Below are 27686 nucleotides of genomic sequence, written 5' to 3' on the forward strand. Positions count from 1 at the left end.
ATTGTTTGGAGGGAAGTCTGTTACGTTTGCCAGATGAACTTTTATACATACAGCACCAGGAACTCATCAACCACCCCTAACTTCTTGTATGCTTGTATATACATGTCCAATCTCTCCTGCTCTGTACATCCCACTGGCTTCTAACTGTAATCCACTGTCACTGGCCTCTACATGTAATCCCTTGTCATCACATTGTCACTGCTCAAATATCACACGTGCGTGCGTAAGTGCGTATGTATATATGACCCTGTATTTTACCTGACTCATACTTGTTTGACAACAAAACAAGAATCTGTATCGAAACGTCGCATCATCCAATAAAGAAGTTGTTCATCCATCAAGTTTGTCCTTATCTAGGTGGGCATGTTAAATTTCTAGGACTTGTTAGCCATACAGTACTCAGTAGTTACTAATATGAGTTCCCTTACTCTGTTTGAGGCGGTGGGGTAGCCGAGTGGTTAAAGCGTTTGCTCGTCTTGCCGAAGACCCGGGTTTGATTCCCCACATGCGTACAATGTGTGAAGCCCATTTCTAGTGTCCCCCGCCATGATTATTGCTGGAATATTGCTAAAAGCGGCGTAAAACCATACTCACTCACTCACTCACTCCTTACTCTGTTTGACATGCAGACATCGCAACTCGATGCTTCAACAATGAACAGTGACAATCGTCATATGTATAATCATGGTAACTTTAAAGTATAAACTTAAAACTTATTACACTATTAAACTATTAATAGTTTCCTCATCAGTTAGACAAATGTATTTCAGAGCCCTCGGCCGGTTGTTGCTTGAGTCGACATGTGAAAACAAACTCGTAAAGCATTTCAGATTCTTGAGTGTGCAAACACAGCCCGTCAGTACCTTTAAAGTTTACCATATACCACGTTTAGTGGCCCGAATAAGCGCAAAAGTGTGTCCAAGAACACAGCCTGTATTACCTGCTGAATCGTAATAGGTCAAGGAGTAGCCGATAGTTCCGTCACTTGAAACCACCTCCTACTTTAGTCCGTGGTTCAGCACAGCTTCTGGGTAATAACCTTAGTCCTTCAATCACACATGCGTATATTTTGGATTTGGTGAGTGAGTTAGGGTTTCTAGTCACATCAGCAATATTTCAGCCATATAGTGACTAAAACAATTATACATTCATGACACATAAACCGATAATATAAAAGCTGGTTGATGAACTACATTAAAACAACCAGAAAATCACAGATACAGATGTGAAACTTGCATGTAAAATCTAAAACTATAGACAGTACAACATATAAAACAAGCTACAGATCATCAATCACCATACTATAGTGTGTTTGGCTCAAAAGCGGACTGATGAATTGCAATCTAACTTCGAAAACTAATAAACATAAAATACTCAATGAAACACTGATCATAATCAAAACATCAGACCAACTCTGTCATTTGTTTGCAGAATTTATGTCTAAAATTAAAAAGTTGTTTAACAAACAATCATTAAAATATTGACACAGTTCACTATTTCTTCTACGAGGGAGGAGTGCAGAAGAAAGGGACAGCCAGGTGTTAGAAAGCACGATACAAGTGCCGACAAAGTTATTGATTCATTAACCTGTGCTGTGCCCTCTCCATCCTTTCTCGCACACCTGGCTGTCCCTTTCTCTGCACTCCTCCCTCGTAAGAAATAACAACTTTTTTATTTTGAGCCAAACGGACTATAAGGACCAAGGGACCTTAGGCAAGTGAGTGTGTGAGTGAGTATGGTTTTATGTCGATTTTGGCAATATTAAACCAATATCACTGCGGGAGACACCAGAAATGGGCTTCACACATTATACCGACGTGGGGATAAGGTTCGATTCACCAAATAATTGAGTGAATGGTAACAGGACTTGTCTTAAGTCATTTTGATTTGCTACACTACCAACTCTGAGCAATCAGTCGTATATATTCAGAGGGATGTAGGAAGTGAAAATCAACAAGGAGTTATGAATTTGGGTTTAACACATGCTCACATTAAGAAATATGCATGAACAGGTACCGGTATATGAATGAATGTAGCAAGTTTTACTATTGTTGACATAAACAGTTTTTTAATCACTACCCAGTTATTACTGTAATCGTATATATATATATTTTCACAGGGTTCAATTTTCGCGGAAAGTTCTCAAAAGGCCTGTTAGCGCAGTTGTTTTTTAGCGCATTTCAAACACCTGGTGATGGTATCCATCTAGCGTTTTTCTAACCGATAGTGGTGGAATGATGAAAGCTACATTGTGTTAAGGAATAACTTCGTAAAGCGAACATCTGGAGTTCTTGACATTGTTTGATCACGTAGTTTGTAAACATGGACCGGGAATAATTGCTTTGATGTTGTTATCTGAGAGAATAAACAAATTACATGTTGTTCCTACTTGAGTATTTGTCATGACTTCACCTTGAATATTTAAGCGGGTATGATTATTGGTAGCACAATCTTTTTGCTAAAAAGCCGAACATTAATCCCACGTGAAAATAACTTCGATTACAGTATTTGTTCTTGTCTATCATAAGAACCCATCTTCGACACAGAAAACTTACACTGAGACAACTAGGCCTTATTTGGTTGGTTGCTTTGTTGTTTATACCGCACTCGGCAATATTTCAGCTATATGGCGGCGGTCTGCAAATAATCGAGTATGGACCAGATCAACAGTGATCAACAGCATGAGCGATCTACACAATTGGAATCACGATGGCGTGTGTCAACCAAGTCCGCGAGCCTGACCACCTGATCTCATTACTCGCCTCGTACGACAAGCATAGTCACCTTTTGTGGCAAGCATGGGTTGCTGAAGACCTATTCTACCCCGGATCTTCACGGGTTTAAGATGAGTTGAGGTGAAATGGGCCAAAGTGAGTGAGTGAGTTTAGTTTAGCTTTACGCTGCACTCAGCAATATTCCAGCTATATGTTGGTTGTATCAACTATGCAATTAGGATATGTATCAGTTCGTAACGTTGAGGACCCGGGTTCAATTCCCCACATGAGTACAATGTTTGAAGCCCATTTCTGGTATTCCTTGCCGTGATATTGCTGGATTATTGCTAACAGTGGATGCAACCATACTCACTCAGTCACTGTTATAACACAAAGATACTTATCAATATCTGATGACTATTTACAAACTATAGCATACATCTTAAAAACACTTTTGCATTTTGTTTTCTGCAGAGTATAGATGAGAGTGTCAGCACCACAGTGGAACAAACATTACCTTAAAGTGCTCCACTTGGATGTCATCTCCTCGTTTAGAAAGTTTGGTTCCATCCCTAACCAAACAACAAACATTTATCCATCAGAGTTTGTACATTTTATAATAAATTGTATATTTATATACTTATCCTATCTCACGGTATGCACCCCTCTTCTTCTTCTTCTACGACCATGTGTGGAAACGTGCTGTAGGCTAAGTTGTATCAATCTTACTGGCCTCTGACCCGCCCTGACCTCTGCCCCCACTCCGACATCAGCACCTGTCAGTCATCTCCGTAAGCATGCAGCTCGCTCAGATGATCATGTGACTACCTGTGCCTGTCATTCTCGTCTTGGAGCTGATGGTTGAATCGGGTGGCAAAGAGATGTCAATGGAAGACAAAGGGTCTGGAACACCTGAGGATGTAATCTCCATTCCATTGGAGAGGGACGACTCGGCCGGGACAGAGAATCTGCGATGACATTCTTCACCCCCGGAATATGGTTGGCTCAGACTAAGATGTTGAGAGAGTCCACCAGATCGAAGAACTGTTGGGTCCACTGCTGCAGTTGAGTAGACCCCGTGGACCCCATTCTGTTGATATGCCAAACCACCGTTGCGTTGTCCGATCGGATCATGAGGGAAGTTGCTCGTAGGACATCCTGCCAGTGACTGATTGCAAGAATCACCGCCCTGAACTCCAGAACGTTGATGTGACAGGTGCGATCAACGTGAGACCACAGCCCTGCAACTTGTTGATTGAGAAGATGAGCTCCCCACCCGTGTTGAGACGCGTCCACATACAGGTGGTGAGACGGAACAAACGGCCCTAAACAAACAGAGGTAGAGTGATCAAGGCAACGGGATCTCCCACTCAGATGTAAGGCGCTAGAAAGAACTGCAAGGGACGAAGTTGTAGTTGCCCCCTGAGGGTCAATGCCTGAGCCGACGTCAAGAGGCCCAGGAGCTCCTGCCACTGACGAAGCATCCTTGGGTGCGCCTGTGACTGCTCCAATGAATTGAAAACAGCACATAGGGACTAGTTCCGATTTCCGCAGATTGATTAACCAGCCTAATTGGCGAAGAAGCTGTACGCAAACTGCATGTGAAGAAGCAGGAGGGCATGATTGGTCTGCGCCTGAATGCAGTCGTCGATGTAGGCTTCGAACACTATCCCCTTGCAGTGAAGGAAACTGGTGATAGGCTTCATTACCCGTGTAAACAGCCACGGGGCCGAAGAAATTCCAAACGGAAGGACATGCCACTGATAGTGGGTGCCCTCGAAGACAAACCGAAGGAACTTGCGATGAGCTGAGAAGATCTGGATGTGGAGGTAAGCATCCTGGAGATCCAAACTGACCATGTTGTCTCCCGGCTTGATAATGGTGTTGAGGAGTGCCACCGGTACCATGCGAAAATGGGGCGGAGGCTGCAGAAACCTCTCGTTGAAAATCTTCATGTTGAAGATTAACCTCAGTTTGTCCGAATCCTTCTTGGGTACCAGAAAGATTGGAGAACAGAACCCCGGGACGGTCAGAGTAAGTAAAGTGAGAGGAGGATCCCCAATGATTGGCAGCTGAAACCCCGTGGATAACATGGAGAGGATGTAAGGGTCTCCCAAGATGATCCAGTTGGGAGCATAGGTCCCAAGCCGGCCACCTACTGGGGAAGTCAGAAAGGGCACGACTGGAGGTGGAAGAACCCAGTCGCGTTCTAATGTCATCAAGTCACTGTTTGTCAGGCCTTTGCGAAGTGGACTGGTTGGCAGTGGAAGCTGGTCGTGAAGCAGAGAATGCCCGACGTTGACGGCTGGACCGTCCTCTGACAAAGCATCCCTTTCCACGAAAGGAAGCAGTAGAACCCGCACGCAGGTCCGGATTGACAGGAACATAACGGGCTGGTCGTCGCCGACGCAACAATTCCTCCACCTGCAAACGTTGGAATTCCAACAATTCCACTGACACTTGTAAATGAGCATCTTGACCAACTCTGTCGGCGACATCTCTAATCACCCCGTTGAAAAGAGACCTACCAGACAACGGCTGCCGAGAGATCGATGCGAACCTATCCTCCCATGAGGATAAGTGCAAAAGCCCCTCTGCGGCGCACAGCTGTGACATCACCGAAAAGTGAGCCAACTGATCCTGAATGGTCTGAAATTGCTCTTGCAATAAGACCATAGCCGCTGGAATATACGCTTGTTGATGGGGCGTAGCATGTGCACCGACATAGCCACCGCCTCAGTAGTGCGTCAACACCATGTTGAGTGAAGCCATAATCTTCCTTATGACACCATCCAGATGCAAAAAGCTCAGGATCCTCCACCAGGAGCGGTAAGTAGGCTTTCTGTTTAGTTGCCAGCAATGTAATATCATCATCCACCGAGGAGGCGATCAGCGTGAGAAACCATGCATGAGCAGATGCCAAATTGAAGCGAGGAGTTGCGAACCCATCCTTAACCTTCCTCAGGTTACCAAAAGCCTCATCCAGAGATGCTGCCAATTGAGTAATACAGTCGAGGCGGGAACGTGATGGAACCGAAAGCACCTGGCTTCATATCAAAACAGGATAATAAATCCGCCGACGAACTACTACTCTGGCTATCGGCAATCCAGATGAGTAGTTGAGGTGTGTCAACAGCATCCACGCTACCATCCGACAGTGCTGTACCATCAGAAGAAGGAGATGGCGTCATCGAACGACAAACCTCCTCTAAAAGTGGAACTGGATTGGTCGAAGGACTCGATGACTGAACAGCAGCGGAAGTTGCTGGTGCCTGATGCCGTAATGCTCACGCTACCGCTAGCACAATGGCGTCAAAATGCACAGGTTGAGAAGTCGAAACCTCCGACACCGGATTCCAGGATACCGGCAAAATAGGTTTCACCACCGATCCCGTTGTAGGAGGAATCCACGAAACAGACGCAGACACAAAGGGATGACAAGGCACCTCACTGAGAGCAGACGGACATCCAGCTGACTGAGGCACACCCCATGAGGCAACGATGAACCCATAGGGTCCCTGGCATTGGAAGCAAAAGCTGAGCTGAGTGGACGCAGTGCCAAACTTGACACATGAGAGGTGAGCACTGAACCCTGAGGAAGCGTCGAACCAAATGCCCCATGAGTCAACCTTGAAGCCAGTGAACTATGAATAAGCGCCCGAAGCATCGAACCCATGAGTAAAAGCGCCCGAACAGGACCCCTGAGGCAAGCATCGAACTGGGAATACTGTGAGTAAGCGCAACTAAAGCCTCCATGAATAAGCGCCGAACCGGGAGCACCGGGATAAAGCGCCGAACTGGGAACACCGGGATAAAAGCGCAAAAGGGGCACCGGAGGAAGCCAAACCAAAGCGACTATGAGTAAGCGCCGAACTGGGAACACCGGGAGGAAGCACCGAAAACGGAACACCGGGATGAAGCGCCAAATCAGGAACACCGGGAGGAAGCGCCAAACCAGAGGCAAACAAGAGCGCCAAACTGGAAGCAAGCAGCGCTCTGAATGACATCATGGGATCGGTAAGAAGCGGCGCTCTACCAACAGGTAACTGTCCTGATGTAAGTGGTGCTGGGCGACAAACGGCGCACTAGAATAGCGTGGTGGTCCATAACCCAACGGTACATGATAAGGGATAGATGTGGAAAAAGGCACTCTAGGAATCATTGACACACCTGTCAACCCACCGAGGAGGATGAGAAGCGCCGCGCGACGAAACCATCCACTGCACCCGAAGCAACTGACACATTCGACACAAGCCCTGAATGGGAAACAGGCGTAGAATCAACCACCGAAATGGAAAGCGCCGCACTGCAAGGAAGCGTCACTTGTGATGTTATGCTAGTAGTCACACCAAGGGTCACACGAGGAATCCCCACCTCAGGAACAGAAGTGCACTGAGGAATAGGTATCACCGAAGAGGGACAGGTTTGAAGAGACGACATAGACAACACGACAACTCTAGGTGGTGAAGAGTCTTCTTAAGTGATGGGGCTAGACGCATGCGGCCGGAAAAGTTGACGTAAATTTTCACTGAGGTAAGAATCGGACACCTCCCCTAGGAAATCTTCAGCAGGCGACGGGGACTTCAAACGTCGGACTGCAGTTTTCTTACGGCGTTCTGTCTTAGAATGTTTAGACACAGAAGGACCCTCAGATGGTTGACGACGATCCCTGTCTGACATGCGTCTACAAGCTACCCGGCAATATTCGGAAAAAGCATCATCGTTGAGGTCTGCACAAAAAGTGCAACGTTGAGACCACTCCCAACGTCTTAAACAATCAACACATAAAGCATGTGGGTCTGCCGCCAAGATGTTGCTGCTGCATTTATCGCAATATTTACGCTATTGGGCACTATTGCGATTCGATTTTCCCATTGTAGAAACACAATCAAACTTTCTTAGAGACAGGCACACATCCACACGACGTAGCGACAGTACAGAGAATGACAGGTAGAGGTAGTCACATGATCATCTGAGCGAGCTGGACGCTTACTGAGATGATTGATAGGTGCTGATGTCTGAGTGGGGTCAGAGGTCAGGGCGGGTCAGAGGCCAGTAAGATTGATACAACTTAGCCTACAGCACGTTTCCACACATGGTCGTAGAAGAAGAGGAGAGGTGCATACCGTGAGATAGGATAAGTTTAAAAATTTGTCATTTCAAGAATATATGTTCTTTTGAAAACTGCATGATCAGCATTATGCATCAGCATATGCTAATGAATGTCAGTTTCCAAGTCAGGTTTTGCAGCCAACAGGGAATCTTTACGTCATGTGAACTTCACATACAACTTCTGTTCATTATAATCAATGCAAATATATCTGACACAATACATTGTTAACAGGTCTACAAATATGGAAAGATGCTATAAATAGCCATGCTGTCATGTAAGTCTGAAGAGCCGGAGAAATTCTCTGCTCAGTAAGTGTGGAAGTGATGACGATACTTTGAAAATAAACCCAGGATGGTGGCGAACCCAGGATGGTGACGAACCCAGGATGGTGGCGAACCCAGGATGCTGACGGATGAATCCCCATATGGCAAACAACAACACAACAACACAAGGTAGACAAGACATGTTCAAGACATTGTAGCAACTCACTTGTTGAGAATGAGAGGGAGGTGAGCATATCGGGGAGGATCCCATCCAAATGATTTGTACAGTAACAGATGTTTGGGCGTGGAGGTCTGCCATTCCTAAACAAACAAAGGCAGTACCATGACATCCAACATTCACATCAAGACACCTTATCACTATCCTGAAAATAATCCAATTTTAACATAGTCACATCTTAACCTCATATCACAATATCCAAATCCACACGGTGACATAATCTCATACCATGACAAACAAGAGTCATCAGAACATGACATATTCCCCCAGGGCCAACATCTTTGAAAGAACAAATCATCTGACAGTAACTTAAAGTCCAGTCACCACACGTGGCATAAAGACATCACATCGTGGCATCAAGTCATCACATCATGGCATCAAGTCAACACACCCACCAGGGCATCCAGTCATTACACCCACCATGGCATCCAGTCACCCCACCATGGCATCAAGTCACCCCACCATGGCATCCAGTCAACACACCCACCATGGCATCCAGTCACCACACCCACCATGGCATCCAGTCACCACACCCACCGTGGCATCCAGTCATAACACCCACCATTGCATCCAGTCACCACACCAACCATGGCATCCAGTCATCGCACCCACCATGGCATCCAGTCACCACACCCACCATGTCATCAAGTCACCCCACCATGGCATCCAGTCAACACACCCACCATGGCATCCAGTCACCACACCCAACATGGCATCCAGTCACCACACCCACCATGGCATCCAGTCATCACACCAACCATGGCATCCAGTCACCACACCATCCATGGCATCCAGTCATCACACCCACTATGGCATCCAGTCATCACACCCACCAAGGCATCCAGTCACCACACCCACCATGACATCCAGTCACCACACCCACCATGGCATCCAGTCAAAACACCCACCATGGCATCCAGTCATCACACCCACCATGGCATCCAGTCACCACACCAACCATGGCATCCAGTCACCACACCCACCATGGCATCCAGTCACCACACCCAACATGGCATCCAGTCACCACACTATGGCATCCAGTCACCACACCCACCATGGCATCCAGTCATCACACCCACCATGGAATCCAGTCACCACACCCACCATGGCATCCAGTCACCACACCCACCATGGCATCCAGTCATCACACCCACCATGGCATCCAGTCATCACACCCACCATGGCATCCAGTCACCACACCCACCATGGCATCCAGTCACCACACCCACCATGGCATCCAGTCACCACACTATGACATCCAGTCACCACACCCACTATGGCATCCAGTCATCACAACCACCATGGCATCCAGTCACCACACCCACCATGGCATCCAGTCATCACACCCACCATGGCATCCAGTCATCACACCCACCATGGCATCCAGTCACCACACCCACCATGGCATCCAGTCATCACACCCACCATGGCATCCAGTCACGACACATAAAATACACTATGGCATCCAGTCACCACACCCACCATTGCATCCAGTCACCACACCCACCATGGCATCCAGTCACCACACCTACCATGGCATCCAGTCATCACACCAAAATGGCATCCAGTCACCACACCCACCATGGCATCCAGTCACCACACCCACTATGGCATCCAGTCATCACACACACCACACCCACCATGGCATCCAGTCACCACACCCACCATGGCATCCAGTCATCACACCCACTATGGCATCCAGTCATCACACCCACCATGGCATCCAGTCACCACACCCACCATGGCATCCAGTCACCACACCCACCATGGCATCCAGTCAAAACACCCACCATGGCATCCAGTCATCACACCCACCATGGCATCCAGTCACTACACCCAACCATGGCATCCAGTCACCACACCCACCATGGCATCCAGTCATCACACCCACTATGGCATCCAGTCATCACACCCACCATGGCATCCAGTCATCACACACACCATGGCATCCAGTCATCACACCCACCATGGCATCCAGTCATCACACCCACCATGGCATCCAGTCACCACACCATGGCATCCAGTCATCACACCCACCATGGCATCCAGTCACCATACACACCATGGCATCCAGTCATCACACCCACCATGGCATCCAGTCACCACACCCACCATGGCATCCAGTCACCACACCCACCATGGCATCCACTCACCACACCCACCATGGCATCCAGTCACCACACACCCACCATGGCATACAGTCACCACACTATGGCATCCAGTCACCACACACCACCATGGCATCCAGTCACCACACCCACCATGGCATCCAGTCATCACACCCACCATGGCATCCAGTCAACACACACCCACCATGGCATCCAGTCACCACACTATGGCATCCAGTCACCACACCCACCATGGCATCCAGTCATCACACCCACCATGGCATCCAGTCATCACACCCACCATGGCATCCACTCACCACACCCACCATGGCATCCAGTCATCACACCCACCATGGCATCCAGTCACCACACCCACCATGGCATCCAGTCATCACACCCACCATGGCATCCAGTCACCACACTATGGCATCAAGTCACCCCACCATGGCATCCAGTCACCACACCCACCATGGCATCCAGTCACCACACCCACCATGACATCCAGTCAACACACCCACCATGGCATCCAGTCACCCACCCACCATGGCATCCAGTCACCACACCCACCATGACATCCAGTCAACACACCCACCATGGCATCCAGTCACCACACACCCACCATGGCATCCAGTCATCACACCCACCATGGCATCCAGTCACCACACCCACCATGGCATCCAGTCACCACACCCACCATGGCATCCAGTCAACACACCCACCATGGCATCCAGTCACCACACCCACCATGGCATCCAGTCACCACACCCACCATGGCATCCAGTCACCACACCCACCATGGCATCCAGTCACCACACCACCATGGCATCCAGTCACCACACCCACCATGGCATCCAGTCATCACACACCCACCATGGCATCCAGTCATCACACCCACCATGGCATCCAGTCACCACACCCACCATGGCATCCACTCACCACACCCACCATGGCATCCAGTCACCACACTATGGCATCCAGTCACCACCATGGCATCCAGTCACCACACCCACCATGGCATCCAGTCATCACACCCACCATGGCATCCAGTCACCACACCCACAATGGCATCCAGTCATCACACCCACCATGGCATCCAGTCATCACACCCACCATGGCATCCAGTCACCACACCCACCATGGCATCCACTCACCACACCCACCATGGCATCCAGTCACCACACCCACCATGGCATCCAGTCACCACACCCACAATGGCATCCAGTCACCACACCCACCATGGCATCCAGTCACCACACCCACCATGGCATCCAGTCATCACACCCACTATGGCATCCAGTCACCACACCCACAATGGCATCCAGTCATCATACCCACCATGCCATCCAGTCATCACACCATGGCATCCTGTCACCACACCATCGCATCCAGTCACCACACCCACCATGGCATGCAGTCACCACACCCACCATGGCATCCAGTCACCACACTATGGCATCCAGTCACCACACTATGACATCCAGTCATCACACCATGACATCCAGTCACCACACCATGGCATCCAGTCATCACACCATGACATCCAGTCATCACACCATGACATCCAGTCACCACACCCACCATGACATCCAGTCACCACACCATGGCATCCAGTCACCACACCATGACATCCAGTCATCACACCATGACATCCAGTCATCACACCATGACATCCAGTCACCACACCATGACATCCAGTCACCACACCATGGCATCCAGTCATCACACCATGGCATCCAGTCACCACACCATGGCATCCAGTCATCACACCATGACATCCAGTCATCACACCATGACATCCAGTCATCACACCATGGCATCAAGTCACCACACCATGACATCCAGTCATCACACCATGGCATCCAGTCACCACACCATGGCATCCAGTCATCACACCATGACATCCAGTCACCACACCATGACATCCAGTCACCACACCATGGCATCCAGTCATCACACCATGACATCCAGTCATCACACCATGACATCCAGTCATCACACCATGGCATCCAGTCACCACACCATGACATCCAGTCACCACACCATGGCATCCAGTCACCACACCATGGCATCCAGTCATCACACCATGACATCCAGTCACCACACCATGACATCCAGTCACCACACCATGGCATCCAGTCATCACACCATGACATCCAGTCATCACACCATGACATCCAGTCATCACACCATGGCATCAAGTCACCACACCATGACATCCAGTCATCACACCATGGCATCCAGTCACCACACCATGGCATCCAGTCACCACACCATGGCATCCAGTCACCACACCCACCATGACATCCAGTCACCACACCCACCATGACATCCAGTCACCACACCATGACATCCAGTCACCACACCCACCATGACATCCAGTCACCACACCATGGCATCCAGTCATCACACCATGACATCCAGTCATCACACCATGACATCCAGTCATCACACCATGACATCCAGTCATCACACCATGGCATCCAGTCACCACACCATGGCATCCAGTCATCACACCATGACATCCAGTCATCACACCATGACATCCAGTCATCACACCATGACATCCAGTCACCACACCATGACATCCAGTCACCACACCATGGCATCCAGTCATCACACCATGACATCCAGTCACCACACCATGGCATCCAGTCATCACACCATGACATCCAGTCATCACACCATGACATCCAGTCATCACACCATGGCATCAAGTCACCACACCATGACATCCAGTCATCACATCATGACATCCAGTCATCATACTAACACTGTCCAGTACTGACTACAACATGAACACTATTCATCTTGTGTTATCGGAATGTTCACACAACTTACGTCTCCTCGAAGAACATGAGTTATCCCCATATGATGATCATCTACCACATTGGCGAAGTGGTATGTGGGATACCTGTCACTTTTAATGAGAACCTAAAACACAAAAAATACAACCATTGATATAATTCCAGTCATCAAAAGAAAAAAACTTGTTATTTATATATACTAAGAAGCAAAGGAAAAGTCAGTTTGGAATTTTCCTTCGCAGAAACGGATAACTGTAAACTCATTTAATGTTTTGATTGTATATTTTGTACATCTCCATCTTCACCTGAGCAAAGACATTCCTTCCCAAACTCTGAATGGAACCCAGGAAATGGTCTCAAAGACGCAACCTGATCTCGGAGATGGTACAGTGTTCTCCATGTTTTTCATGCAACTCATGCTGCAGGTGCTGTTCTCAAGGACCAGCCCTATCAAATGCACCCCCATACCTGGTTGAAACATTCACATTACAACGTCAGCAGGACGCCACGACTCACGACAACTCAGAGGAACAAGGCGCTAGGAAGACTTGAAGCTGGCCACACTGCACAAGCCGTTGCCAATCACTTCCAGGTCAACGTTCGGACCATCTACAGGCTGCCTCAACGTTTCCGGGCCACCAACACCACAAATGATCGCCCCCCGTACTGGCAGACCAAGGGTGACCACAAGACCGCCATGTTGTGCGACAGCATGTACAGAATCCCTTCATGCAAGCATCGGAAGCAGCACGCCAGACAGTGGGAACACACGGAAGACCAATCAGTACTGATACATTACGCCGATGTCTTAACAGCGGGAACCTCCATTGCCGTAGACCTTACCGTGGACCTATCCTCACCCCTCGTCATCAGTGTGAACGTCTACAGTTTGCCCTACAACACCAAAACTGGCGACACAGGCAATGGAGAACTGTTCTGTTTACAGATGAGAGTCGGTACTGCACAACAACTGCAGATGGCAGAACAAGAATATGGCGACGACATGGCCAGCATTGCTGAGACCAATGTGTTATGGAAAGAGACTCATGGGGAGGTGCAAGCATCAGGGTATGGGGTGGAATAGGCCTGAACCAGAGTGAGTGAGTGAGTGAGTTTGGTTTTACGCCGCTTTTAGCAATATTCCAGCAATATCACGGCAGGGGACACCAGAAATGGGCTTCACACATTGTACCCATGTGGGGAATCGAACCCGGGTCTTTGGCGTGACGAGCGAACGCCTTAACCACTAGGCTACCCCACCGCCCCCCTGAACCAGAGAGTGGGTCCTGTGGTGTTCCAGAACCTTGGTCCAGGGAGAGGAGGCAGCATCACAACGGTGCGCTACATCGACCAAGCTTTCGGACCCCACGTCATACCACATTTCTCACGTCACCGGAACAACAATTTCCAGCATGATAACGCCCGGGCCCATACTGCCATAGCTACACAGGACTTCCTACAGCAGAACGGTTTCAGCATTATGCAGTGGCCAGCTCTTAGTCCTGATTTAAACCCAGTTGAACATCTTTGGGATGAAATTCAGAGGAGACTGAATAATGTCATACCAAGGCCGAACACATTCAATTTATTGCACCAGGCCTTTCTCAGTGTGAGCTTCAAGGTGCCAATGGCCTTCATCAATCGATTGGTGCACTCCATGCATAGACGCTGTGCTGCAGTTTTGGCCCCTCGTGGTGGTCACACTAGATACTGAAGTCAAAAGTCTGAATGGACTGCAAACGTTCACGTAATGTCTTGAAATTGTGAGTTATTCATTGATATGTCAAGATATTGTACACAAAAAATGTTTTTGATCAGCTTATTATGTCCATTTCTGTAATGATTTGATTACAGTACCTATCTAATTTTGAATTCGAACTGATGTGTTTTTTTGCTGATGAGTATAGTTTTTGTTAAGTAACATTTAGAGAGTGAGCATAGATTTAGTCAAATTTTGAAACACACAAGCAATGTGTATCTTTTCAGAACATCTGACACTTTTCCCTATAAATAAAGGAAGATGTGGTTATGTTCCTCACCGGATCTCCCTCAGCATCGGCTAAGTTGTGCGACGTACGTCCTTTCAGCAGATCATCCCACGGCTCTGCTACGTCTTCAAGCTACAACAGCAGCATAAAACTTACTTCCGTAACACTGATTAGGTCATCAGACAGTATTCTGTTAAGAAAGTCGACAGCTACCTACACAACTCATATATTCACCATGGATCTTAAACTGACTGTTTGTGGCAGACCAGAGCTCCAGATAAGATTTAGCTCATGTGGGTACTGAACCCACTGTATTTTTTTAGAGTGGGTATTATGAATGTTGAGTGGGTATTTAATTTTCTGTTACCCACTGCTTTCAAATATGTGCGTATTTGAGTCATTTTACTCACCTAAGTATTATGTCATTGAGTAAGTTTACTAAACAGCTATGTTCTGCCTTATGTCATACCTAATCAAAACCAACTTAAATATAATGAAAATGATTTCATAAACAATCACTCATCCTACACTGACAGTACAACACTTGTCCTATACTAACAGTACAACTTGATAGCAATCGATGTCTTTTTCATTACGCAAGCGATTATTATAAATATATTTTGTACGCAATTTGTTTTAAACTTTTGGCGTATTTAACATTTTAAATGCGTAATTGGTACGCAACCATTATTTTTCAATGCGTAACTGGAAATTTTCTATGTGTATTTTACCCGGATACGCAGCTTATCTGGGCCTCTGGCAGACAAATATTAACTGTGTCCACAGCAAAACACCCTACTCTGGCGAGTCCCAGGGCCCTGTTCCTCAAAGTGATCGTAGCACTACGACAGTCATAAGTCTATGTTAAAGTATAAGTTACGATCATCTTAGCGCTATGGGGCCAAGAAGTCATTTAAAATTTCTTTCTTTCTCATAATGCACAAATAAGCATATCATTTCTCCATTAAATCAACAATATCAAGTGGAAGCTGCAGTGGCTGAGCGGGTTAGGCAGCTGACTGTGTGCTGGCAATTAGGTGGCTGACTCTGAGGGTGTGGGTTTGAATCCCAGATGGGACTGGACCCATCAAAAGTACTAGAATCGGTACTTAACTGAGAAATTGTAACCCCAAACATAACATCTTTAATAATATCATGGGTCATGTCACTGATAATTCCTGGATTGAAACGACAAATCACAGGATTCTGCTGTGCCCAAGGGATGCAACTCTGCATAGCTAATCGTGTAACAACTGAACCCAGTATAATGAACCCTTTTGCATCTTGTATCTATTTTCTCCCTCACCTTTAACCTGATAACATAGGGTGTATTTCTTGCTAACTTCTCCTTGACTTCTGAACTTGACCACTGGCGACACCTATTGTCATATCTCGGGGTCTCCCCTCTGCGACCAGCTTCTTTACGAACTAGTTCCAGTCTTCTTGGCGTACAGAAACAATGGTATGCACTCTCATTCTGTAACAGAAATATTCTGCTTTACACAATTAGCATGATAATAAACAATGATTTGTTTATCAGATCTGTAAACTGTGAGAGGTCACTCATTCGCATTACTGCCCGACCACGGACAGGGAAATTCTGCATGTCACACAAAAACGTGTCTAAAAGTGTTACTAAGAAAATAATTAAACATAATTTGGTACTGTCATTGATAGTTGTTCAAGTTAATGAATGACATAAATGAAAACGTAAAAATGAAATCAAATAGTTAAATTTTGATGACAATGCACAAAATTCGAACTAACCTGTAGAGGTTTAAGATTCTTTGAATATATTCATCCTTGGGGTACTTATAAGCATTTAAATGTCCATTTAAAATCCCTACGACAGTTGTAACAATATTTTGAATAAAATATTTACAAAACAAAACTACGTTTTGTCTTGTGAGACCACCCTTACAGGGCCCTCTGGCCCCCTACAGCCAAGAGCAGGTAACTCCAGACCGTAACCTCGTACCTCACTTTCCATGCTGAAACGAAGTCAGACAGAATGCGAGGGAGGTGAGTACCCAAGAAATATATTCAAAGAATCTTAAACCTCTACAGGTTAGTTCGATTCTTTTTATATATTCCTCCTTGGGGTACTTATAAGCATAAGACAGACTCCTAAAGGCGGATCTCAGGAGCGGCATTCTGTCTGCTTAAACAACCCGACAAGTGGAATTTCCCAAGCTAATTATAGCAGAAAAGGCACACTTACCGGTCCGTGTGTCCACCAAAGCCAATCAGGGCGGGGGCATGAGCCAGGGTCAGGGAGTAGCGTGATGCAAATTTGTCCAGCGAAACCTGCTGCTAATGCAACGATCGAGACACACCCTCCCTCCTTCCGTAATCTGCACCGGAGAAGTGAAGATAAGGGTCCCGCAATAAACCCAGAAAACGAAATGCGAGGAATATGAACAGCAAAGTTTCCAAGGGGCAGTTTAGTCTATAAGCTTCGGTTAGAAAGCAAGAGACATGGGAATAAAAACCATCACCACATAAAACCATCACCAAGGAAAATGTAACAAGATTTGTAAAACCCAACACCAGTGTTAAAAATTGGCAGATAATGGTTCACACAATAAAACCTCCAGAAAGCTCAATGCGGCTAGAGAGGTGGAACCATGCCCACTGGAGAGAACTGACTGACCGAACCAAGCACGCTCACTGGAGAGTCTGTCAAGTTGGTAATGACGGATGAGCGTGCGTCGGTCGGACGGACTCCAAATAGCCGCGGAGCAGATCTCCTCAATGGGCAGGGCTGCAGCGTAGCTTTATCGATGTAGCAACTGCCCCTAACCGAATGAGCTTTCAACCCGACAGGCGGGATCGCCCTGTTTGAGTGTAGCTCATGTGTATGGCGAGAGACAAGCCACCTAGAAATGGTTTGCTTGGTGGCGGAAGACCAGCCTGAACCCGCCATAACAACAAAACAATTGGTTACCTTCACGGGTACCCTTGTTACGTTTGATATAAGCCTTAAGTGTCTTCACGGACATCTAAGGCGTGAAGCGCGTCGTAGAGAGTACCGGACAGGGAAGGCTGAGTGGAAGCTGGGAGTTCAATAGGCGCCGTCACATGGAAGGGACTATCCTTCTTAGGGCGGTAAGTATCAGGCAGCCGTATGCTAACTCTGTCTTTGTGAAAAACAGTAAAGCGGGGATCGGCCGACATTGCGTGAATATTGCCAACCCGCCTGCCTGAAGTCACCGCCACAAGAAGCGCCCGTCTTCCGTCAACAGCTGGAGTGAAAAGAGCCGACAGATTGTGAAACAGTGGACGGACAGCCAATCAAGAGCGATTGACAAGTCCCGCGAGACTAATCCGCGGACAACGGACGGATTCTGTCCACGCCTGCTAAAAGCTGTACCAGAGGGTGCTGCCCCAAGAGAGCACCGTCAACAGGAATGTGAAGCGCGAGAAATAGCTGTAGAATACCTCGAACAGTTGAAGCCGCTAGACCGGCTTCCAGCGAACTGGAGGAATTCTAACACACAGACTAAATCTGTAGAAAAGGGATCAAGAATCCTCCTGTTGACACACCAGCGCGAATAACAGGCCCATCTATCCTCATATTGAGCGTTTAGCCGAATCCCTCCGCGAAGCCAGAATTGTGTCTGCAACTGGTGCAGGAATTCACGCTCGCATGGAGGCGATCCCTGATAGCGACCAAGCCACCCACTGAATCCTGGGATTGGTGGGAAGCTCCGTTCTGGGATAGGAGGTCGGTCGAAAGGTAATAGAACAGGAGGCTGAGCCAGAAACCTGAGAATTACGGAAACCAGCTTTGTTGCCCGACCAAAGGGGTGCCAGAAGCACAAGTAGCGAGCTGTGGTTGTGCGGTCAGCTGCGACAGGACCCTGGAAATCAGTGGTATCCGGAACGCATACAGTACCCTGTCCGTCAATCTAGCTGAAAGCGTCGTTGGCTAACGCACCCGGATCGAATCGGGGAGCAAAACACAGGAATCTGGTTAAGTCACCCCAGGCGCAAACAGATCCACCTGGAAACGACCGAACAACTGGGAGATAATCCCGAATATCTCGGTCGAGCATCCACTTCGTGTGGGGCTAGTATACGCCCGTGAGCTGGCGTCTGCCGCGGGCGTTGTCTACCCCGGGGAGATAAACGGAGGCAAAACCGAATGTTGAACTGATCGCACCACAGTAGAAACTGCCACGCCTCCTGAAGGGCCGCGAACACTGTGCCGCCTTGCTTGAGTATGTAAGTCATGGCGTTTGATTGTCCATTTCTAGGCGAACCACTGCGGCCCTGCACCAACACCGGAAGCACTCGAACACCTTGCGGACTGCTCTCAGTTCTAACACATTGATGTGTAGGCTGACCTCCCGCTCCGACCTGCCGGAGGCTGAGTGCTCGCCCAGGACCCCAACCTGTGAGGCGTCCGTCTGAACTGAGAGGGAAGGTGTCGAGGGGGTAACCGAGGGGATCCCCTGGACAAATTCCGACTTCCGTCCACCATCATAAGTGAGGATTAACCACTCTGGCGTTATGAGCCCTGCGAGGGAGGGGACCACAGCTGAGCTAATGCTTGCTGAATTGGTGCAGCATCCTCAAGCAGCGCCGCACCAAACCCGATCCACTGTCGCGCCATGTTGCCGAGCAACCCGAAGCCATGTTAGGGCCCTGCTTGAGGAGGACTGGAGGAACTGTAACACAGTCCCTCGGACTTTGGCGATCGCGGTCCTGAGCAAGGGAAACAATCCCTAGCGCCGTGTTGAATCTGGCTCCCAAGAATATCAGATCCTGCGTCGGAACGAGTTCTGATTTCTTGAGATTGATAATCCAGCCCAGTGACACCAGAGTATCCAGCACGCACAGTGTGGAGGCTCTGCTTAACTGTGGACAGGACCCAGGGATTTGAGGTGGCTGCCTCCCACTCCCGGAGGAATAGGGACAGCCGGCCGCCGACAGGGACGTGTGGCAAGAGGCAGTGCACCCCCACCGTCGGCAAGTCTCGGCTTGCGTGAGTGGGGGCAACAAGGGGCTCTGGGGCATGAATCAGTGGGAAGCGGGGCTGGTCCCGCGTGCAGACTGCCTGCTGCTGGCGCCCAGGCTTGCCCTTGCCTCTCGGCCTGCTCGCTTGGACTGCAAGGGGCAGCCCACTTAACAACATCCTTCGCTGAGGGGCGAAGGGTAGCGGATCTGGCGGCGAGGGAGGAGATGGCGAGGCGGAGGCTGCTGCTCCAACAAAGGCTTTGAGTCCTTAAAAGGTAGAGAGGCAGCCTCCAGCGGCCTCCCAGAACCACCTGCAATGCCCCAGGGAACAGGGGAAGATCCCATGGTATAGGGCAATGAAAGTAGAGAGCTTGCTGTGTGGCGGCGAATCACCGTGCCACAGACAGCCACAGGCGGCGCCAAGCCCATGACTGCACCATCATCTGGCTGGCACAGCACCTAATGCTGTCCCGAGCGACAGATGTGAGTCTTTATCCGTTAGTTGCTTTCTTGAGCACCGACTCGATGAGTCGGCACCGCCAGCGCCTGTGGGCCACCAGCTGTCCCTGCAATGCAGACAGGTAGGCTGAATGGGCCCGGCCACTTTAAGTTGCTGAGGCGCGCACCCGGTAACATTCTTCAAATGACCGGTAGGCAGACTTCAGCGGTAGTGATGTACTAGCGGGAAAGGGGAGGCGCCTGCCCTGCCTGGCGAGGCCAGGGGAAGAAACGACCCTCCTAATGTAACCCGAGTAAATACGCTTTTCGTCCACCACTGGTGGTTGAAGAAGCGTCTCCTCACCTAACTGGTACCGCCCTGCCCGTCAGGCAAATCAAAGCGGCGGCAGTACCCAGCCAGGAGCCGGATTCACCACTTCACTGACCAGTGATGGGAGAATCGCCCAGAAGCGAAGCCTCTGCGACCGGTTAGGTCGCGAGCGCCTCCCGGGAGCGAAAACTCCAGCGGTCCGGGTGCGGGGCGGGAACAGCCACCTGCGGCAGGACTTGGCGATCTTATCCTCCGAACCTGCCGCGGGGGCGAGGCAAAGGTGCGGTACTCCGCCTCCGGTTCCTCCGTCCCTTCCTCCTCCTCCATACTCGACCTGCGGCAGAATCCTCGGCCGTCATCATCTCAGATTCCTGAGAAGCGTCGAGGAGGCGCCAGAGCAGGACCAGAAAAAATAATAAAAGGTCCAGAGGGAGCCAGGGGAAAAACATCACCCTGCGGGAGGAACCCGCGCCAGGTCACGCCGGTAGCCGAGAGAACCTGCCGCAACAGGCTTCCCGGGCAGCCCAGACTGGCTGCCAGGCGCCCGAGTATCCCGAACTGTGTCGGTGCCTGGCGACCGCCAGTCGGGCACCAGGCGATGACAGGGGCAACCCTGTCTGCGCCGATGGCACCAAGCACCTGTGACAGCTCGGTAAAGCCAGAGTGCGTCACCAGGCGCCGAGGCATGCCATCACCATGGCGAAGCCAGGATCAAGCAGCCGAGGCGTTCTCGAAGCGAACTTCGGGCGCAGCTAACCCCAGATGTGTCAGCTCCGCCCGGCGACCCGGTAGCTGAGCTCCTTCACGGAACCCTGCTACTTGCCCGTTATCAATCAGGGACTTGACTGGCGACATCTGCTCCTGGAAAAAAGCGGTTAACGAATCAACAGGAACATTTTGTACAGGTGCTGAATCAAGAGGGGGTGGGGTACAGAGATGGAAGCAGGAGGAGGCGGCCGAAGGGGCATGAGTCGCGTGTGAAGCCTTGGTAGCCTTAGCTTTCTTGGGAGCGGCTCAGCGTGGGAAGCGGCTCCCGTGGACCACCACTACTATGGGGCGCTTGGGCGGGGATCCTGCGCCCAGAGATCACCCGCCGAAGCAGGTTGCTGTAGAACAGCGCGTGTCTATGCGCCTCGACCCGAATGGTTTGGGGGCGAGAACATGGCACATGCCGCACACCCTCTTCCTCATGTTCCTTCTGCACTAAACAGCGTAAGCGAACCTCGTGGGAATCCCGTCGCAGGGGATTGCAGCAAGGCAGGAAGTACAGGGTTTAAACTGCAACAAGTAAAAACCTGTGCAGCAATCTACCCTATACCCACATACAAATACATGTAAACAGGCGCATGGGCGACACAACTAATCGACAACGTGGCATGCAGTTGACCTAGTACACACTGCAGCACAACTAACAATTACGGTTTTAGCGTAATATAGAAAATCGCGAGCAGTTGACATCGCCCTACGTACAAAGATACAAATAAAAATCACTAAAACCACCTGTAACATTGAAAACCACATGGGAAACCAATGAACAGTAAGGCTAATGAAGGGACCTGTCCGCCATCTTGACACGCACTAGCGAGCCCGACCCAGCGACAGGTACCAAGTTACAACGAGGGAATTTATGAATGAAAAAGTTCAGAATAAACCTCCAATTAAGCCCATGCAGGAAAAAAGAGAACCATACATACAGTTGCAGTTTCTGAAACACTCATAACTCTCTTAGTCGCAAGGAAAAACCTTCTGGTATGGACCCACGTCTTGTCGGTACAACGACAGCATGGAAAGTGAGGTACGAGGTTACGGTCTGGAGTTACCTGCTCTTGGCTGTAGGGGGCCAGAGGGCCCTGTAAGGGTGGTCTCACAAGACAAAACGTAGTTTTGTTTTGTAAATATTTTATTCAAAATATTGTTACAACTGTCGTAGGGATTTTAAATGGACATTTAAATGCTTATAAGTACCCCAAGGAGGAATACATAAAAAAGAATTGAAGATTTTTATAGATAATTTCACTTACATGCATATTTTTCAGAAAGTATTTTCTGAAAGCTCATTCACTGCGGAATCAAAATATATATACAACTTTTAAGACACACGAACGCACACCTGTTTATTGCGTTGAAACATTTACTTTCTTCGAAACTTCGTGAAGCCAACTACCATGAATCAACTGGGGAAGCTGAGCTCTTAAGCAGTAAGATATCGAGCAAGGGAATAACAACAAAACAAGACTTAATGCATTGTATCAACAGGAGATAACATAAGGTTTGTTTGTAGCATTTCCTGGATTGGCGTCATGTGCTTCAAGGTTCCACTACACTAAATCAGTATGGCTTCCTTTCGCTGAGCGGTCCCATTATGTAAACAAGTCAAGAGAGACAGGAACATGTGACAGCTGTTGATTGGATGAAATAGTGTAAGATGTTTGTTTTAAAAGCACATCCAACCAGTAATTAAAACTGACCACAATTTTAAGTATTTAGTGCTGTCATTTTTATCACCATCACTTATGCTTATTGTGTTTACATTTTGACATTTAATGTAATCTCAACACTATTTTCAGCTTGTAGAATGCCTGTTGGTGAATGGGGAGGTGTATCTTCACAAATACAGCAGAAAAAGAAGCCTTCATCAATGTGGTATTTAGACAAGCCGACCCGAAGTCTGTTGTTGGCAGTGTCTAATCAAGCATACTCCCTTTGCTTCGATATGCTTTACCGCCTTGTAGAAGTTGAAGTACTTGGACATGTAGGTACATATAGTACATTTAAGTGTCCCAGTCCAGTTAAGGCACCACTACCAAATTCCATCACTCGGTCATCCTCATCCATTAGAAATTTCTGACAGTGTCCCCTTAATGCCTCAGTGTGTAGTATTTCAGTTTCCCAGACATGAAATAAAGGGCTGTACATCAATCCCAGAAGCTGCTTAGATGTAAATAATAACAACTGACCCTTGTGGAATGTAATATTATGGGTCTGAATTCACATTTTATTGACATGAGAGTGTTCGATATCTTAAAATTATCTCCCCTGTTTACCCAAATACATTGCGTCTTTCTCTAACCCAGTAACCCATAAATTACTGCAGAGAAGCTCTGTTTTTAGCTGATATTGCCAAACACTGTTAATTGTAATTAAAAATATTCAGTTTAGGGCAGGGTAACCAATAAATTTGCAAAGTTATGCGGATTTTTTCACTTTGTTCCCTCTAAACTGGCTTATACATGAAATTGGCAAGTCTAACAGCCTCAAAACAATACACAGTCAATAATTTTGAATTTCAGGAAGTATTTCAAAGTCTTAGCTTGATGAATCAATAGATTCAAGTGTAAGTTCCTATCATGCTGTGGTCTAAAAGTGATTTCATCTGTTTAAGGGGTCATTTGCCCTTGATAGACTAACGAGGCTGACGGGGTACTGTGGTCAGTGTTTCAGACAGCTAGGCATAATCCAACCCCTCACTTATTACATTCTGGCAAAATTCATCATCCAGCCTTACATATATCAGGATGATAAAGCTGCTTAAGGTTAAACCTGTCAAATTTCTGGCCTGAATTCCATGATTTTTGTCGTTCAAAATATATTTTGGATTGATATGATCAAGGCAGTCCCAGTCATGCATGGAATTAACCCATGGCTCCCCTTCTTTTGTGAAATAAAAGTAAACTCCCATGGTATATGTATGATTTAAAAACTTTCTCTATTAATGCAGAAGTGCATTTTGTATAGCTTTGGTGAAATAGACATGATATAACTCTTACAGCTCTGTCAGTGCAGCAAATCACTGTTCTTGTGCCATATAGATATGTTGGACAGGAAAAAGTATTGAAGCTTCATGCATTTTTTTATTTCTTCTGAGAAGTTACATGTATATATACAGTACATAAATCACAGATTTGCCTAGGGCAAATGTTTCTAAATTTTCCTATAGGTTCAACTACACTAAATCATTATGTAAACAAGTCAAGAGAGACAGAGACATGTGACAGCTGTGATTGGATGAAATAGTGTAAGATGTTTGCTTTTTAAAAGCACATCCAACCAGTAATTAAAACTGACCACAATTTTAAGTATTTAGTGCTGTCATTTTTATCACCATCACTTATGCTTATTGTGTGTGTACAGATATTTTCCAGTAGGTGACATTTGGTGGGGAACTGGGGTTGATGTGTTCCAGCTTCCTGTGCTTTCATAAAGCAGGCGGACAAGTTGGCCAGATATTGTGTTTTATTGTAGTTTAAAGGCCAGAGTGTACCCATGTGTACATGGAATGGCTGTTGATAGCCTGTCTATTTTTAAAAATTATAAAAGGTTACTATAGAAGTCTATGGGAAAACATTTGGTGGTGTGTAACCTCAAATATAGGAAAATATGAGTTACTTCCCTTTATTTCATTATCAAAGCAATACTGAGACAGCACTCACATCTTTAATTACAATCCAAGCTTGATAATATTTGGGTTCTTACAGATTATCAGCCATCAAATTCAAAGGCCTTTTTTAGGTGATTTCCAAGGCAGAATTTACAATTTTAAGGAACTATACAAACACATAACACATAAGTAGTTGAATACCACAGTGAGGTTGGTCAGATGTGGGGACCATCAGAGGGAAATAACTCTCAGCTACATTACTGTTCTTGGAAAGTTTTTGCTTCACAATGGAGATTAGCTCAAACATATTGTCATTGCAAGGTATTTATATTATGTATTAGTTTCCTGTAAAATTATAATTTGACAAGTTTTGCTAGATTAAGGGCATTTTTAGGACAAATCACTTGCAATTAGAGCCTATTCATGGCTAAATTGAATTTAGGGCCCTTTTAGAGTAAAATGTCTAAATTTCAGGCTTATTTCATCCTCTATAATCTCCAGGGAATACAATAATCAGGCCGAGGCGTAGATGCATCCAGGGTGCAAGTGGCGATTTATTTGAACATATAGCCTCGAGGGATGGGAATTTTCATGTGCAAACCCTGGTGTAGATAACTCTGTGATCAGTATCGCGGGAATCTGTCTATACAGGGCCATCATGAGACTGTTAGACAACCCGATTCTGACAGCGATAAACATTAAGACAGATTCTGTATGCTCTAGGGTGTTTCTACTTACTTGAATAAGCACTTTGATGCTTTCTTGGTAGAGCTCAATTCTTTCAGACTGAAAAGATAATGTAAAGAATGACAATTAACATTCCTCAAATGTAAGTACAACTCATACACATTACAGTGAGTGAGTTTAGTTTTATGCCACACTCAGCAATATTCCAGCTATGTGGCAGCGGTTTGTAAATAACCGAGTCAGGACCACATAATCCAGTGATCAGCGGCATAAGCATCGATCGCCATTGGGATATGATGACATGTGTCAACCAAGTCAGTGAGCCTGACCTTCTCGATACCATTCTGACATGCCTCTTCTACGACAAGCATGGGTTGCTAAAGATGTTTTTTACTGAACATTCAGACATCTCATACCTGTTTGTATGGACCATAGTTACCACCTTGGCTGGGCCCTGAAAATTAATAGACACTGATATACCGGATATAATAGAAGATCAAATATTCAAGATTACACAATATTTGCAAACATCCAGTATTGACAGAAAACAACATTTAAGAGACTGCCAAGACCCAACAGAAATATTACCTCCAATCACCCAGGCAAATATACAAAAGAGTCAAGGTCACCCACATGTCAAATATATCTTCATGAGTCAACAAAACATACTGACTCAACTCCTTGGTTTGCCAAAGTGTTTTTAACTTCTATTATCCAAAAGCATTCTTCCAAGTATTTTAATCAGTGCATGTGTAAGTGCAGGGCGAGATGACCCGTGAAGATCCGGTTAAGAATTGATCTTTCGTAACCCATGTTTGTCATAAGAGGTGACTAATGGGATAGGGTGGCCAGGCTCGCTGATGATGTTGAGACATGTCATCGTTGTGTACATTGTGTACATCCAGATTCCATTGCATACAGATCGCGGCCATACAGCTGGAATATTGCTGAGTGTGGTGTAAAATTAAACTCACTCACACACTTGAATGAGACATTTCTTACCTACCTTCATCAGGCGAGATACCTGCCCAGGATAGCATTTCTTCCAGCTTTTCTGTTGCCCTTGGTACTAAGCGGGTCTGAAACACAGCACCAACCTGTCATAGTCACAAAACAATTTTCAAACAAACATTGTAAATGGAAAGTTGTTTCTGAAAAAAAGTAAAGAAAGAAGTTGGGGGAACGGAAGGAAGTCTTTCCAAAAAGTTATGTCCAGAAAAACCAGCCATGAAAAACGCAACTAATGGTGCAAAGTGATTTACCTGATCTCAGGGGCGGTCTGATGCAGACCTAAAGTAGTGGTTAAATGTTCGCTCGTCATGCCGAAGACCCAGGTTCGATTTCCAAAATGTGTGGTGCCAATTTCTGGTGTCCCCCGGCGTGACATTGCTGGAACTTTGCTAAAAGCAGTGTAAACCTAAACTCACTCACCTGATCTGTGTCTTCGATTCGAAGCAGAAACTTTCCTCCTGGGTTGGATTTCGCGAACAAATAGTTGTAAAGTGCCGTCCGGAGGCCGCCAAGATGCAGCATCCCGGTGGGGCTTGGGGCAAATCTCACCCGAACACATCGTTGATGATGCAGTTTCCGTGCGGTGTGCAATCCGCGTCTAAGGCGAACGGTCAGTCTCGCCACAGGCCATGCGCCCGTGAGCGCAGCCAT

The 27686-nt window shown here is 47.4% G+C and overlaps 1 protein-coding gene across 1 annotated transcript; it reads right to left on the minus strand.

The window, feature by feature from the left end:
- Positions 1-1013: 1013 nt before the first annotated feature.
- On the minus strand, positions 1014-27686 carry LOC124258119 (probable glutamate--tRNA ligase, mitochondrial). Its single transcript, XM_046692189.1, has 10 exons — positions 27456-27686; positions 27031-27103; positions 26441-26478; positions 26076-26123; positions 16535-16705; positions 15280-15360; positions 13275-13367; positions 8317-8411; positions 3232-3286; positions 1014-1046 (listed from the first exon to the last, which is right to left on the minus strand). Exons 1-10 carry the CDS (start codon positions 27684-27686, stop codon positions 1041-1043), a joined length of 891 nt encoding a protein of 296 aa, XP_046548145.1. The 3' UTR covers positions 1014-1040.

This window comes from Haliotis rubra, unplaced genomic scaffold, assembly GCF_003918875.1.
Source record: "Haliotis rubra isolate DU_JTF1 unplaced genomic scaffold, ASM391887v1 Scf683, whole genome shotgun sequence".
In the NCBI taxonomy this organism is placed as follows: Eukaryota; Metazoa; Mollusca; class Gastropoda; order Lepetellida; family Haliotidae; genus Haliotis; species Haliotis rubra.

Excerpts from the sequence above, each read along its gene's own strand:
- LOC124258119 (XM_046692189.1), bottom strand. The coding sequence starts at position 27,686 with ATGGCTGCGCTCACGGGCGCATGGCCTGTGGCGAGACTGACCGTTCGC. Across the intron at positions 15,361-16,534 it reads CCTATGTTATCAGGTTAAAG|CTTGAAGACGTAGCAGAGCC; the intron begins GTGAGGGAGAAA and ends CTGCTGTTGTAG. Across the intron at positions 13,368-15,279 it reads CCGATGCTGAGGGAGATCCG|GTTCTCATTAAAAGTGACAG; the intron begins GTGAGGAACATA and ends TTTGTGTTTTAG.